The sequence below is a fragment of the Erinaceus europaeus genome, chromosome 1, assembly GCF_950295315.1.
Source record: "Erinaceus europaeus chromosome 1, mEriEur2.1, whole genome shotgun sequence".
In the NCBI taxonomy this organism is placed as follows: Eukaryota; Metazoa; Chordata; class Mammalia; order Eulipotyphla; family Erinaceidae; genus Erinaceus; species Erinaceus europaeus.
This window is the reverse complement of record NC_080162.1, coordinates 88,409,331-88,424,660: the sequence shown is the minus strand read 5'-3', so window position 1 is coordinate 88,424,660 and position 15,330 is coordinate 88,409,331. Positions and strand designations below refer to the sequence as shown.

Genomic DNA, 15,330 nt, shown 5'->3' with positions numbered 1-15,330 from the left:
ATCAGCTGTCTCTGCAGAGACAGCTGATTAACCAGGACAAGTGTAATAGGGCAGTTATGGGGCTGGGGGGGGGGGGGAGACAGGAGGCCAGGGTGATAGGAGAGCTCTCAGAAGTAGTTCTGTTGGGTTATTACCCTGCCACTATCCCAGAACCACCTGCCTTATTTTTAGCCTTGCTGATGATAGCAAATCCAATGAAATCAAGAAGAGTGACACCCCCCCCCCCCCAAGCATCACCCAGCAACTGGGCATGACCACGGAGAGGAGGAAAGAGTTCCTACATTCACCTAGCAAAGCCTAACTCAGGGAAGGATCCTGGCACTGAAAAAGAAACACTTGGGGCTCCTGGCATTCCCCCCTTCTCTCTCTCATGCATCTCAAACTGCTGAACAGCAGGAATGTCTGGAAGGTAGAGATAACAGTTGCTTGGACATCTCTCCAGGAAATTCTGATTCACTTGACTTGGGTGGAGCTTGGGAATCTGCATTTCTACTAAGTGCAGGAGGTGAGGGCATGTGGGTCACACCATCAGTGGCTGTGCATTAGGAGATAGTACCTGGGCCACAGCAGTTTGGCTGACTATCATGCCCTGAGCTGCCAGGTCTACCCCCTTCAGACTGTCTCAGGCTGAGAGTCTGTAGAGTCTTGAAGACAATGCTAAGTGCTTTGAACTTTATGGTGAACACAGTAGGAAGCCTTGCCCAGAATTTTGTTTGCTTGTTTTCTCTATATTGGGGCTTGTTACTCCGGACCAACTTTATCAGATAGAGACACCACAGTATCCAAACTCCTCCACACTGTAGTACTCCCATGTGGTGTCCCAGGGTCTTGAACCTGGGTTGCATACATTTCAAAGCAGGGGCTTTCCCAGGTGAGTTGTCTTGCTGTTCCATCTTGCTAAAATTTCAGGCAAGAGATGAGGCTTGCTGCTATGCTATTTAAGAAGTTCATTGTAGGACTAGGGAGATAATATAGTGGTTCTGCAAAAGACTTTCATGCCTGAGGCTCTGAGGTCCCAGGTTCAACCCTGGTTAATACCATAAGGCAGTACTCTGGTAAAATTAGTTAGTTAGTCGATTAATTAATAAAGGAGGAGGAGCTCAGTGTGCAGCTGTGCACAGGACCAGTTGCAAGGAACTAGATGAGAATAGGGAGCTTTGCAAGAGGAATGACAGAGGATGGAGAACTGGGCAACAGAAAGATTCAAGAACTATGGAGGGAAAGACCACTCCAGGTTGGGAAATAATGTGAACAGAAGCATGGAGTCCTGAGTAAAGTAAGTCCAGTGGTGTCCCTCTTTGGCAAGTGAAGCCGTCAGCTGTCCAGTAGCAGAGGCTGGAGTTGGCTGTAGGAGTGGAAGGAAGGTAAGCAGGAGAGTGTGAGAAGACCCTGAAATTCCTGGCTTGAAGGTTAGAGAGCTAGGAGTCTTTCCTGAAATTGGGAACTTCAGTGTAGGTGGAAAGAAAGGAATGAAGTTGACCACAGGCCCTATGGAGGTGGTTCTGACAGTGAACCCCCCCCCCACATACACACACCCAGCACAGCAGTCTGTGTTGCTTTGGGCTGTGTGATCACCCACCTCCTCGCCCTGCTCTGGCTGCCCTGGAGGGTCTGCACTTGTTCCCATAGACTCTTCCAGGGCTCCGTGTGAGGACTAACATTCCTGCCTGTGAGTCCTGTGGCAGAGCTTCAGATTGCTGGGGAACACAAGCGTCAGTCAGCTCCCTTTACCAAAATAGGACATTTTCTCGGTGTGAAGATCTGCTCTGAACTTTCCCTCCTCCCCCCACCTGGGGTTTCAGGTTTCCAGGGAAGTGTTTTAGAAAGTCCAGGGCTTTGCACACGTAACTGTGTGCAAGCAGATACGAGCCTGAGGCTCTGCACACACTACACCTAGGTTTCTTGTTGTTCAATTCTCAGAGCCAGCCCCTCTCACACTGACCATTTCATTGCTCCCAGGCCACCTTTTTGCTTAGAGAGACAGAGAGGAAGGGAGAGACACCACAGCACCAGAGCTCCCACCTGTGTCTAGTATATGTGCTGCTGAAGCAATCACACTTTCAATCACGTCCAGGTGCCTGCCTCCCATGTGTTCTAGGCATTGAGTCTGGGTTACACACATTACAGTGTGTACATGCTGTCTAGTGAGTTACCTCTTTGCTCTGCACTTAATTTATGACCTCAGATATTGAGGCCAGGCAGTGGTGCACCCTGTGGAGTACACACATTACCATACCCCAAAGACCCAGGTCCAAACTCCCAGTTCCCATCTGCAGTGGGGGAGGGGGCATCACTAGCACTGAAGCAGTGTTGTAGGTTCTCGTGGTGCATCCCGTGAGTACCCATTCATTGGGGAAACTGACAATCCTTCCTAGCCAACTGAATCCACATGGATCCCAGTCACTTTCAAAGCCAGCAACAAGCAGCTCCTGACAGCTTTCAACCTGACCTGTTGACTGGCTACGGAAGAAGGGCAAACGCTAGAAGAAGAAGAAGGTGTCTCTCTTTTTCTCTCCCTCTTTTTCTCTATCAGAAAAAGGAAAAATGGTCACTTGGAGCAGTAGAGTTGTGCAGGCACTGGGCCTCAGCAATAACCCTGGTAGCAATATATATATACATATACATATAGCCTCTGATTATGAGTGCAGACTCTAGGTCCCAGACTGCTTTGGTGTGAAGTCTTGCTCTGTCACTTGCTAGCTATGTAAGTTTGAGCAAGCTCTGTGCAGTTTTCTTGTGCTTTGGATGCTTTCCTCTGTCAAGATTCCCCAGAGACCCATCCCACTAGGGAAAGAGAGAGGCAGACTGGGAGTATAGACTGACCAGTCAACGCCCATGTTCAGCGGGGAAGCTATTACAGAAGCCAGACCTTCCATCTTCTGCACCCCACAATGTCCCTGGGTCCATACTCCCAGAGGGATAGAGAATGGGAAAGCTATCAGGGGAGGGGATGGGATACGGAGATCTGGTGGTGGGAATTGTGTGGAGTTGTACCCCCTACTATCCTACGGTTTTGTTAATGTCTCCTTTTTAAAATAAATTAATAAAAAAAAAGATATCCCTCTTGATAATAGTGCCACATCCGCACGAGGAGTTGAACTAATTTTTGTAAAGTTCTTGACATGTGGTCAGTGTTTGGTGTGCTTTAACTTATTGAGTTCTATAGTAAAAGAGCTGTCTGACTCAGTTTCCCCACCTGTAAAATCAGGATGATAAAGACTACCTCCCAGGCAATGTTGAGCACTGAAAGGTGTAATGTAAACATGTGGTGGGATATTCATAAAATGTATGTTCCTACACACACACACACACACACACACACACACACACACACCACAACACTGGTTTGACCTTTGAGTTTTCCAAAGGCACTGGGCATTGACCCTCTCTCAGGACCTCTTGTATGCGCTTCTCTCACCCTCTCCTTGGCCCTCTGCCCCACCTCATGTCTTATGGGTCTGATACACTTCTTCAGATTTCCATTTAAATGTCACATCCTCAAGGAAATGCTTGCAAGTGACTCACCTATACCACCAACCCTATATTGTCTTTGTGTTTTATATCTTCATTGCATTCAAGCTTCTTTATTCATGGCATTTCTCTCAGTTGCAATCCAGGATTTTTTTTATTTAGTGGCATTTTGTTAACAGTCTTCTGTTTTATGATTTATTGCTCACCTCCCTCACTTGCCTGTGAGCACAGGGACTGGGCACGTCCTGTCGTCAGCTCCTAGCCAAGAGCAGCATATGCTCCAGAGTTAGACTCAAGTACACAACTGTAGAGTCAGTTTGACTGGGCTTTAAAATCTCAACCCAGGAGTTGGGAGGTAGCGCAGCGGCTTAAGCACACATGGTGCAAAGCGCAAGGACGGGCATAAGGATCCTGGTTCGAGCCCCCGGCTCCCCACCAGCAGGGGAGTCACTTCACAAGCGGTGAAGCATGTCTGCAGGTGTCTGTCTTTCTCTCCCCCTCACTGTCTTTCCCTCCTCTCTCCATTTCTCTCTGTCCTATCCAATAACAATGACATCAATAACAACAATAATAAAACAAGGGCACCAAAAGGGAATAAATAAATAAATATAAAAAAAACCCCAACCCTAATTCACAAAATACTTACACCCTGACATTCATTGCAGAGCTCCTCATAATAACCAAGACATGAAAATGACCTGTGTCCACTAACAGATAAAATAACTCTCCCCCCACCGACACACACACACACATGAACACTACTCAGATGGGTGCCAATCCTGGGTTCGAGCACCATGGCACCAGCATGAAGGAGGCTCCATAGATGCTGGAACAATGCTGTGGTACCTCTTTTCCTCTCTCTATCTGGAATAGAAAAGTAAAAATGGGGGGCTGGACGGTAGCTTAGCAGGTTAAGTACACAAGGCGTGAAGCACAAGGACTGGCATAAGGACCCCAGTTTGAGCCCCCGGATCCCCACCTGCAGGAGGGTTGCTTCACAGGCAGTGAAGCAGGTCTACAGATGTCTATCTTTCTCTCCTCTCCCCCTCCTCTCTTGATTTCTCTCTGTCCTGTCCAACAACAATGACAAACACCAAGGACAACAAAGGGGAAAAATGGCCTCCAGTAGCAGTGGATTCAAAATGCAGGCACTGAGCCCCAGCGATAACCCTGGAAGCAAAAAAAAAAAAAAAAGTAAAGTAAAAATGAATGAAAGAAATGAAAATGTCATCTGGGGGCAGTAAAAAGCTCCTGCACAGGAAAATATGGCAGCAGAAAGGTGGTTATCGTCATCTAGGGGGAAGGGAGGAGGGGAGGGCTGGGAAGAATGAGTTAAAAAAGGGGATCAGTTGGATAATGATGGTAACTACACCTTGGCGGTGGGCATGTACTCCAGAAATTCCTACAGTGCTATGAATCAGTCTGACCATAAATAAAGTTTAATGATCAAACAAAGATCAGATTCCAGCTCTGGCACTTACTGTCTGTGACTAAGGACACATTACTTAAGTCAGCAATGCCCCCATTAGCTTTCCTGCAAAACAGGGAAAATGATAATAGCACCAGTTTACTAAAGCATCTTGACAATTAGACAATTTAGTCTTTGTAATTTCTTTAGAGCCATACCTCGTTGCTTTGGTGAGTGCTTGCTTTAATCAGGCTAAAAACTTAACAGCTGAAACAAACATGCCCCACATTTGAGGTGGTGAACGCAATAAACATTTAAGTCTTGCTTAAAGGTTCTAACTTTGGGGCCACATGGTGGCACACTCCGTGGAGCGACACATTGCAGTGTGCAAGGACCCAGGTTCAAGTCCCACATCCCCACCAACAGAGGTAAAGTTTCACAAAGGATGAAGCAGTGCTGCAGGTGTGTCTCTCTCCATCTCTATCTCCCCCTTGAGTTCTCTCTGTCTCTATCTAATAAATAAATACAATTTAAAAAAGAGTTTCCTTTCTAAAAAAAAATAAGATTCTACTTTTGATATTTGAAGCTAATGCTTAAACAAGTTCCATGTCCCACTATGGACAGCAGGAAGGAGACTTAACTCTATGCCTCAGTCATTTAGGGAAGAGGTTCCTGCCACTGTGGTTCACAGAGGGGCTTGGGGATGGTGTACAGAATTCAGGGATCCCATTAACTTGTATGCTGTATTAGCTTAAATTACCCAAAAACTGAGTTTGAGGTGAGGGGAAGGTTTCAGGGGAGAGAGGGGGGAGTGAGACACAGAATAGGATGAGTATGATACAGTCTTGCCTGGAGTCCTCCTTCACATCCCACATGGACTCTGGATCCTAACTTCTGTGACCAGGTTGGCACCTCTTGGATAAGAGGGGACTGGCGATGTCACCAGCCATTGGTTGTGGGCTTCCTGTGTGGGGCATGATCTGATCCCCTTAAACAAGGTGGTTTGTATTGGTAGCAATTCTCTGGGACAGTAGTAAACCACTTCAGCCTATCACATAGCTCCTGATGGGTGTATTTGTCCTGTTAAAGGGTTTGGACAGGATGTATACAGTATATACAACAGATGGCTTGTCAAGATCTTTTTCCATTCTGTGAAGGGTCTCTTTGTTTGGGTGGTGGTTTCTTTTGCTGTGCATAAACTTTTTGTTTTTATTATTTTTTTTAATTTAGCGATTTATTTTATTTTTATTTCTTTATTGGGGGATTAATGTTTTACAGTCAACAGTAAATTTAAGTTTGTACATGCATAACATTTCTCAGTTTTCCACATAACAACACAGCCCCCACTAGGTCCTCTGCCATCCTGTTCCAGCACTTGAACTCTCCCCACCCACTTACCCACCCCAGAGTCTTTTACTTTAGTGCAATACACCAACTCCAGTCCAAGTGTTTTCTCTTCTGATCTTGTTTTTAAACTTCTGCCTATGAGTGAAACCACCCCATATTCATCCTTCTCTTTCTGACTTATTTCACTTAACATGTTTTCTTCAAGCTCCATCCAAGATGGGCTGAAAATGGTGAAATCACCATTTTTAATAGCTGAGAGAGTATCCCATGGTGTATATATACCACAACTTGCTCAGCCACTCAACTGTTGTTGGACACCTGGGTTGCTTCCATGTTTTGGCTATTACAAATTGTGCTGATATGAACACAGGTATACACAGATCTTTTTGGATGGGTGTGTTTGGTTCCTTAGGATATATCCCCAGGAGAGGAATTGCAGGGTCATAGGGTAGGTCCATTTCTAGCCTTCTGAGAGTTCTCCAGGTTCTTTTCCACAGAGGTTGGACCAATTTGCATTCCCACCAGCAGTGCAGGAGGGTTCCTTTGACCCCACAACCTTTCCAGCATTTGCTGCTGCTACTTTTTCTGATGCATGACATTCTCACAGGAGTGAAGTGTTATCTTATTGTTGTCTTTATTTGCATTTATCTGACAATCAATGACTTGGAGCATTTTTTCATGTATCTTGGTCTTTTGGATCTCTTCTGTGGTGAATATTCTGTTCATGTCCTCTCCCCATTTTTGAATGGGGTCACTTTTTTGTTGTTGTTTCTGAGTTTAGAGAGCTCTTTATATATTTTGGTTATTAATCTTTTGTCTGATGTATGACATGTAAAGAGCTTCTCCCACTCTGTGAGGGGTCTCTTTGTTTGGGTAGTGGTTTCTTTTGCTGTGCAGGAGCGGTTTAATTTGATGTAGTCCCATTGGTTTATTCTTGCCTTAGTCTTCTTTGTAATTGAATTAGTTTCATTGAAGATGTCTTTAAAATTTATGCAGAAAAGAGTTCTGCCAATATTTTTCTCCAAGTATCTGATAGTTTCTGGTCTAACATTCAGTTCCTTGATCTACTTGGAATTTATTTTTGTATTTGGTGAAATATAGTGGTTCAGTTTCATTCTTCTGCATGTTTCAACCCATTTTTTCCAACACCATTTGTTGAAGAGACTTTGCTTTCCTTATTTAATAGTCTGGGCCCCTTTGTCAAAGATTAGATATCCATAGGTGTGGGGGCTTACTTCTGGGCTCTCAGTTCTATTCCACTGGTCAGTATGCTATTCATGTTCCAGTACCAAGCAGTTTTGATTACAATGGCCCTATAATACAACCTGAGATCTGGGAGTGTGATGCCTCCAGTTCTTCTCAATATTATTTTGGCATTTCTAGGTCTTTTCCAGTTCCAGATAAACATTTGTAGCTTTTGTTCTATTCTCATAAAAATATGTGGTTGGAATCTTTATGAGGATTGCATAAGCTTTTTAATGTGATGTAGTTCCATTGGTTTATTTTAATTTTAGTCTTCTTTGTAATTAGACTCATATCTTGAAGGTGTCTCTAAAATTTAGATGAAAAAGAGTTTTGCCATTATTTCCTTTTTTAGTATTTGATAGTTTCTGGTCTAACATCCAAGTCCTTGATCTACTTGGAATTTACTTTTGTGTTTGGTGAAATATAGTGATTCAACTTTATTCTTCTGCATGTTTCAAACCAATTTTTCCAAAACCATTTATTGAAGAGATTCTCCTTTCCCCATTTAATAGTCCAGGCACCTTTGTCAAAGATTTGATGTCCACAGGTGTGGGGGCTTATTTCTGGACTCTCAATTCTATCCCACTGGTCAGTGTGTCTGTTTATGATCCAGTACCAAGCAGTTTTGGTTACAGTGGCCCTATAGTACAATTTGAGACCTGGGAGTAAGGGAGGTTTCTATGGACCAGATTTGGACATAGCATCCAACTTATCTTGCCATAATGCTTTTCCCAGAACTCAGTTATATGATCACACTAAATGGCAAAAGAGCCGGGAGATGTAGTTTATCCAAGGCTAGGGATGCATTCTATTTATATGCCCCCCAAAATGTGAAAATGTTTGGGGGGAATGCATAGCAGTCTGTCTCAGTGCTAAATCAGTATTCATTGCTAGAAATGATCTGTCCAGTATGTCATTTTTTAAATTGGGGAGGAGGGTCCAGGGTTGGTTTTGGGGAAACATCCTGGGTCTTCACCATGTTGTCTTCTTAGGACAAGCCACGCCAAGGCCAAAGCTGAGGCTGCAGAACAGGCTGCCCTGGCTGCCAACCAGGAGTCCAACATCGCCAGAACGTTGGCCCGGGAGTTGGCCCCTGACTTCTACCAGCCAGGTAGGCTCAGCCAGAAAGGAAATGGGCAGCAGGGTGGGCCAAGGTCTAGGGTGTGGTTGGTAGACACTTCTTTTTCTTTGCTTGCTGGAAAGGTAAAATGCCCAAGCAGGTTTACAAATGCTCATGTGTTCTAGGAACTGTGGGGTATGGCGCAAGCTTGGGTGTCAATGCACAGATGCATACTAAGATTGTGTGTGTGTGTGTGGAGGGGGGTGTCAAAAACTGCCAACTTTGGTCTGAATTTGCACCTAGTTGCCTCCTTTTGGCTCCAAATGGAGCCAACAGTTGGGATTGATGAAGAGCTGAGGAAGAAATGAATGAGGGGCGAAAAGGTTTCCTGCTCTTGCTCAACAGTTCCAGCCAAGCATTGATTGAGCACTGACCATGTGTACTGGACTTGTATTGGGGAGGGGGTGTATGAAATTGATACCCAGAATCTAGAGGAGCAGAAGACAAAATAGAGTTTGAGGCAAGCACGTAGCCCTAACTCCACTGCCAGATCTTGGGCAAGTTCTTTAACCTCTGTAAACCTCAGTTTTCTGGTTGCAAGAATAGTTTTTACTTATGGATACAGATAAAACACATGCAAGGCACATAGCATGTGACCCACCCCTAGGAGACTCTTCAAAACTGTCACCTGTTATATCACTATTATTACATTCTACATGGCATAATAGATGCTGTTGGTCTGAACAGGGGTTGTGGAGCTCATAGGGAGCATTAAACCCAGTGCCAGGGCACAGGGGGAAGTTGGCTGGTGTGGGTATTAGGAAAGTTGCCCATGGGAGACAAATATGAGTTCACCAGGTCCATGGGTCTCTTAAACACATCTCTCCCCTTCCCTGAATTTCTGGTTCAATAGATCCAGGATGCAGCCCATTAATACACATTTTTAAAACAAGGGTACTGCTTAGCTCTGGTTTATGGTGGTATGGGGGATTGAACCTGGGACTTGGAGTCTCAGGCATTAGTCTATGCATAACCATTATGCTATCTACCCTCCCCATACACACACTCCCTAATGTACTTTCTTTTTTTTAAAAGAAAGATCCAATACCACTAGTCTGGGGCCACACTTTGAGAACTACTGTACTAGGAAGAGCTGGCTAGGAGAGGTGAATCCAGAAGAGACTGCAGGTGCAGTGACACAGGACCGAGTGGCATGCAGGGAGAGAGGGGCCAAAATAGGCAGTGGGTTGGTGACTGCAGAATAAGGAGGACCTCCCAGCTCTGGTACAGCCTCTGTGCTCAGAAGGAACAGGGGCCTTTGAGAGTGGGAGGCTGGTGTTCTCTGCATGGAAGGGTTTGGCAGTGAGTGGTGTGGCTAGATTTGACTTTTCTAAACATTATTTTGGCTGCAAGGAGACCCAAGGAAGACAGGCATTGGAGTGCAGTTGTGAGCCTGGGAGGACAAGTCACAGAGTGGCCCCTGCTGGGAAGAGCCAATGACACCAGCTGTCTGGCCTCCACCTTAGGTGGTCAGGGCGACAGACCTCCCTCCCTTCCTTCCTTCCTCCCTTCCTTCCTTCCTTCCTTCCTTTCTTTCTTTCTTCCTCCTTTCCTTTCCTCCCCTTCCCTCCCTTTTCTTTTCCTTTTTTTCCCCTTTTTCTTCTCCCCCCCCCCCCGTTAGGGGTATTGATGGTTTCTAGTAAATAAAGTTGTTGGCACATGTGTAAAATTCCTCAGATTTCTGCAAAACACCTCCAGCCTAGGTCCTTCTCCACCATCATGCACCAGGACCTGACTACCCCCCCCCCCCCCCCCCCCCCCGCCACACACACACAACTTTCAGTTCTTACTTCTCAACTTATGTCCATGCTTTTAAACCATGTTCCCGGCATTTTACATGCCCCCTCCATTTACTATTTCCATTAGTGCTTATGAAATAGGTATTTTTATCCTCGCCCCCCCTTTTTCAGCTAAGGGAATGGAAAGACTGTGGTGTCCCTGTTAAGGCCATGAAAACGGGAGGCAGATTGCATGTGTGCCCTCTGACAGATGGCTGCCCTTGGGAAGCGGTCGGACCTCTGTGAGCCTCCTGTCCACTGTGAACAGCAGGCTGTGGCGTCCACTCTGTAGGGATGTTAACACGCTGAGACGAGTTAGGTCTGGAATCACTGGGTAGGCGGTCGGGGGCGCTGGCTGGATGCACCAGGCTCAGTGAAGTGAGCGCACTCATGGCCCGGGTGCGGAGCTGGGGGCACAGGAGTCCAGGGCTGACCCCGCGCTGCCGCCCGCAGGTCCCGAGTATCAGAAGCGCCGGCTGCTGCAGGAGATCCTGGAGAACTCGGAGAGTCTGCTGGAGCCTCCGGATCGCGGCTCGGGCCCCGCCGGGTTCCCCCGAGAGAGCCCGCAGCTGCACGAGCGCGAGCCCCCCGCGCCCGAGGGGGCGGCCCCTTCGCCAACCCGGACACCCCCGCAGCCCCAGCGGCCGCGCCCCGAGGACGAGCTGCTGAGCCCGGGCGCCTGGAACGGGGAGCCAGGCGGCGAGGGCGCCCCCTCCCCCGACCGGCCGCTCCCCCCGGCCCAGGGCCGCCGCAGCCCTGAGCACATGGCTATCGAGGCGCTGCAGCCGCCGCCGCCGCCGCCGCCCGCGCAGGAGCCCGAGGTGGCTCTGTACCGCGGCTACCACAGTTATGCTGTGCGCACTGCGCCGCCCGCGCCGCCGCCGGAGGACGAGCCCGAGCCCCCCGCAGCCCCCGCACCCTCTACGCCCCCCGCGCCCCCTGTGGCCGCCTCCCCCGCCAAGCTGGAGCCCAGACCCATCGTACCCAAGGCCAAGGCCCGCAAGACGGAGGCCCGTGGGCTGGCCAAGGCCGGGGCCAAGAAGAAGGCGCGGAAGGACGCGGCGCCCCTGGCGGAGGCGGAGGTGGAGGAGGTGAGCTGGCTGCCCCTGTTTCCGTGGAAGAGAACTGCCAGACAACCCCATGGGCTAGGCTTAGGTGCCCAGCTGAGGAGTGTCAGAGGCCCCCGGACTCAGGTCGTGCATTTCTCTCTCTCTCTCTCTCTCTCTCCAGGTACCCAACACCGTCCTCATCTGCATGGTGATCCTGCTGAACATCGGCCTGGCCATCCTCTTCGTTCACCTCCTGACCTGACCCTTGTCCACCAGGTATGGCCGGGAACAGGGGCAGGAGACCTGAAATGATCTGGGCGCCAGGGCGATGGGAGATAAGTCCCGTTTTCCACTGGGCAGCTGCCCTGTGGTCAGTGCTGACAGCAGAGGCTTTGAGTGCAGAGATGGAGGGGAGTATGCACGCACACACATGCCTTCATTTGCTCAGCAGAGCTCTGGTTAGGGGAACCCTGAGGGCTTCACTCATTCATTCAGTCACTTACTCATTTTTTTCAACCATTCACTGAGCAGCTGCTCTGTTCAGAGTCTGGGAACTCACTACTGCCCTGAGAAATGAGGCAAACACTAGCAGGCCGTTTAAGCTCTAGGCTGAGGTCTCCTGGGATGGGGGACCCCTGCCTCTCAGGCCTCCACTCTTCCAGCAGCTGGGCTGTCATCAATGGGTTCCACCTGTTGACTCCATCTTGGGTTTTTCCCCATGGTCAAGTGCGGGGAGGGGGAGGTGCTAAAAATAGTCTTTCTGGGAGTCGGGTGGTGGCACAGTGGGTTAAGCGCACATGGCGCAAAGCGCAGGGACCGGCGTAAGGATCCCGGTTGGAGCCCCCGGCTCCCCACCTGCAGAGGAGTCGCTTCACGGTTGGTGAAGCAGGTCTGCAGGTGTCTATCTTTCTCTCCCCTCTCTCTCTGTCTTCCCCTCCTCTCTCCATTTCTCTCTGTCCTATCCAACAACAAAGCAACGTCAACAATGGCAATAATAACCGCAACGAGGCTGCAACAACTAGGGCAACAAAAAGGAGGAAAAATGGCCTCCAGGAGCGGTGGATTCATGGTGCAGGCACTGAGCCCAGCAATAACCCTGGAGGAAAAAAAAAAAGAAAAAAAAAAAAAACAGTCTTTCTCCTGCTAGGATGCTCCCTCAAACCCTAAGCCCTGAACATTGTGTCCAGTAACAAAGAAAGCAAGCAACTGACAGGAGTTCTGACTCTTTCCCTGCCTGCCCTGCACCACAGAGACGTAGCCCTAGGGCACGTGTGGGCTGGAGGTTCCTGCTTAGTCCTAGGAGAGAAGTCCCAATCTCATTGCCATGAGAACCATCAATGAAAAGACTAGCCTGATATGTGGTGTGTCCTGGGGGTGGGTACTCAGCGGGACCCCTGTGTCTCAGGGGGTCTGGGACTGGAGCTTCACAACTTGAAGAATGAGAAGGGGCAAACTCAGTGCCAGCGGAGAAAGAATGAAGGGAGGTACCACCCTCCCAGGCGAAGAAACGAAGGCAGCTTTGGAAAGAAAGTGGATGCTTTGGGGAGGGGAGCCTCAGGACTTTGCCTGTGTCCTCCTGAATCACAGCCAAAGCACACAGGTGCCAGTAGGATCAGACCCCAAGGAAGATCCAACCTGAGGCTTGAAACCAGCCTTGGGCCCCGTCAGCCGTCAGCCTCCTCCCTCCCATGCCTGACCCACTTGCTGTCTCTTTGCAGAGCCTGCTGAGGCCATGAGGACCCATCCTTCTGCAGCACCAGGCAGGGAGGCCGAGGACTGGACTTAAGCCTGGAGCTTTGGGGTCCAGCTCACACCCACACTGCAAGTGCTAGGACGCCTCCCTGGGTGCCTGAGCTGGGTGGCTGTGCCAGCAGGTGCCCAGAGGAGTTAAGTGAGCTGGGAGTCCTCCCAGAACATCCCCAAGGAAGAACTCGGGTCTCTCCATCTCCCTCATCTGCTCCCAGCCCTCCCCCTCTGCACTGCCAACTCCCACCTAGCTCACTGCTGCCCTGGACTTTGGCCTGTACTGATTTACCAGGAGACAAGTGTTCAGTCCCACCTCCCATCGCTCCTCCCCCACTTCACTTTAACCTCCAGCTGCTGGGCCGAGCCCCCTCCCCTACCCCGAATATAATCGAGGAAGTGATGCCTTCAGATGGCAAGAAGCCCTTTCTTAGTCGGCCGTGACCCCCCACAGGCCTGCTTCCTGCTTGCAGATGTTCTGGATGCCACTAGCAGGAATGGACAGATGTGCTTAGCCTGTCTCCTCTGTGGTTCAGCTGGTTTCCCTCCTGGACCCGCAGAGCAGGGGGAGGCAGCAGGGATTGGCACCCTGGCTGCGTGGCCACTGTTTGGTGACCAGGGAGTCACGGCAGGCAGAAAGGCTAAGAGGCTGCCATGATGAACCCTGTCTGCATTTTGGGCTCTCAGTGTGGTTAGGGTGCTAAGCGCCAGCCTGCAGGAACCCTGGGGCTTTGAGGAACATGAGCATAAAGGCAGTTCTCCAATGGAGCTAAGAACAAACTCTTGTCAACAAGCGTTTCCCAGGGATGGAGGAGCTGTTTAGGGGTGCCCCCTAGTATGCAGCCTGCGCCACTCTAAGCACCCCCCCCCCCCCCCGCTTGCTTGGTAGAAGACGGTGTTTGCATGTGGCTCACTGACAGATGTTTTGCACCAAATGAGGTCTCTCCACTCCTGTGCTGCTGGGAGTGAGTGGAGACTGGAGCATGTGGCTGCCTGTCCCTGGGAGGGTGGAAAACAGCCAAGGGAGGAGGTCGTGACGGCCTCTGAACAGTGGTGTGGGGCGACTGGCCCCTGCCTTTTGGACCTGGGGGAGCTTTGGCATCACAGCCTGAAGTTTGCTTGCTGTAGAATCAGCTTTCCCTTGCTCCTTTGACCTTTGGAAACCTTCCTTCCAGCTCCACGGCTGTCTCCTGCATTGGGCTTTGTTGGAGTCTCAGGCTGCATTTCCGCGGCACCTATGGACTCATCCGGCCAGTGCTGTAACTCTGCATTTATGTTTGGGTTTTTCTGGATTTCCAGGAATGTCTCATTCCTGGGAATGAGGTGGCAGGGAGCACAGCCTTGAGCCTGGTTCCATTGTCCAGGTATTTTGGTTGTGCTATGGGCCGGAGCTCCCTGCTCTCATTTGGGGGCTAGGGTTTGGGCTGAGGGTTTGGGATGCTACAGTCTGTGCAATAATAAACCTGTGTCTGCTGACAGGCCCCGGCTGGGCTGTGCTGTCTCCTTGTGGACCCAGGCCACGGGGCTGGCTCCAGGAGGGTGAGAGTTGGGGGTCTGTGGTCATGCCGGTCCCAGCTCTGTCTCTCTCAGAGTTCTCCAGATCCTGGCATGGGCAGTCAAATGGTTTCCATTATGGAGGGGAGGCACAAAAGCCCCAGACCTAGGGAAGACCCCAAGTTTCTAAGGTAGACTTCTGGAAGCTTCCTTGGGCAGCCTGCCCTTTGAGAGAAGGTCTCCTTGGACTTCAGTTCACTTCTCATTGAATCTCAGGTTTTCTTACCTGTATAACGGGGGAAATAATCTTACCTCTTGGGGTTGTAGTATGACATTAAATCCCAGTTGCAGAAAGTCTCAGAAGTTGAGAGATGAGATTCTGTTGTACTTCCAGACTGTTATCAGACTTCCGAAAGCCCTCTTGCATTTTGAGTGAGAGCCTGGAAGCCTAAATGGGGTGGAGAATATTTAGCAGGATAGTCACAGATGACCTCAGGAGCTCAAAGGCCCTTTTCTTTTCTTTTCTTTATTGGGGGATTAATAGTTTACAGTTGCCAGCAGAATACAATAGTTTGTGCACACATAACATTTCCCAGTTTTCGACATAGCAATTCAACCCCCACTAGGTCCTCCTCTGTCATGTTCCAGGACCTGAAACCCCCCGCCCCACAGTCT

The 15,330-nt window shown here is 49.4% G+C and overlaps 1 protein-coding gene across 1 annotated transcript in view; it reads left to right on the top strand.

Moving 5' to 3' along the window:
* The window catches only part of JPH2 (junctophilin 2), a 92,218-nt gene extending 77,576 nt beyond the window's left edge, over window positions 1-14,642 (top strand). The window contains exons 3-6 of the mRNA XM_060190447.1: window positions 8,464-8,582; window positions 10,823-11,460; window positions 11,600-11,694; window positions 13,137-14,642. Of these exons, the coding sequence (XP_060046430.1) occupies window positions 8,464-8,582; window positions 10,823-11,460; window positions 11,600-11,680 (838 nt within the window). The 3' untranslated portion in view covers window positions 11,681-11,694; window positions 13,137-14,642. The remainder of the gene's footprint in view (window positions 1-8,463; window positions 8,583-10,822; window positions 11,461-11,599; window positions 11,695-13,136) is intronic.
* Window positions 14,643-15,330: the final 688 nt, after the last annotated feature.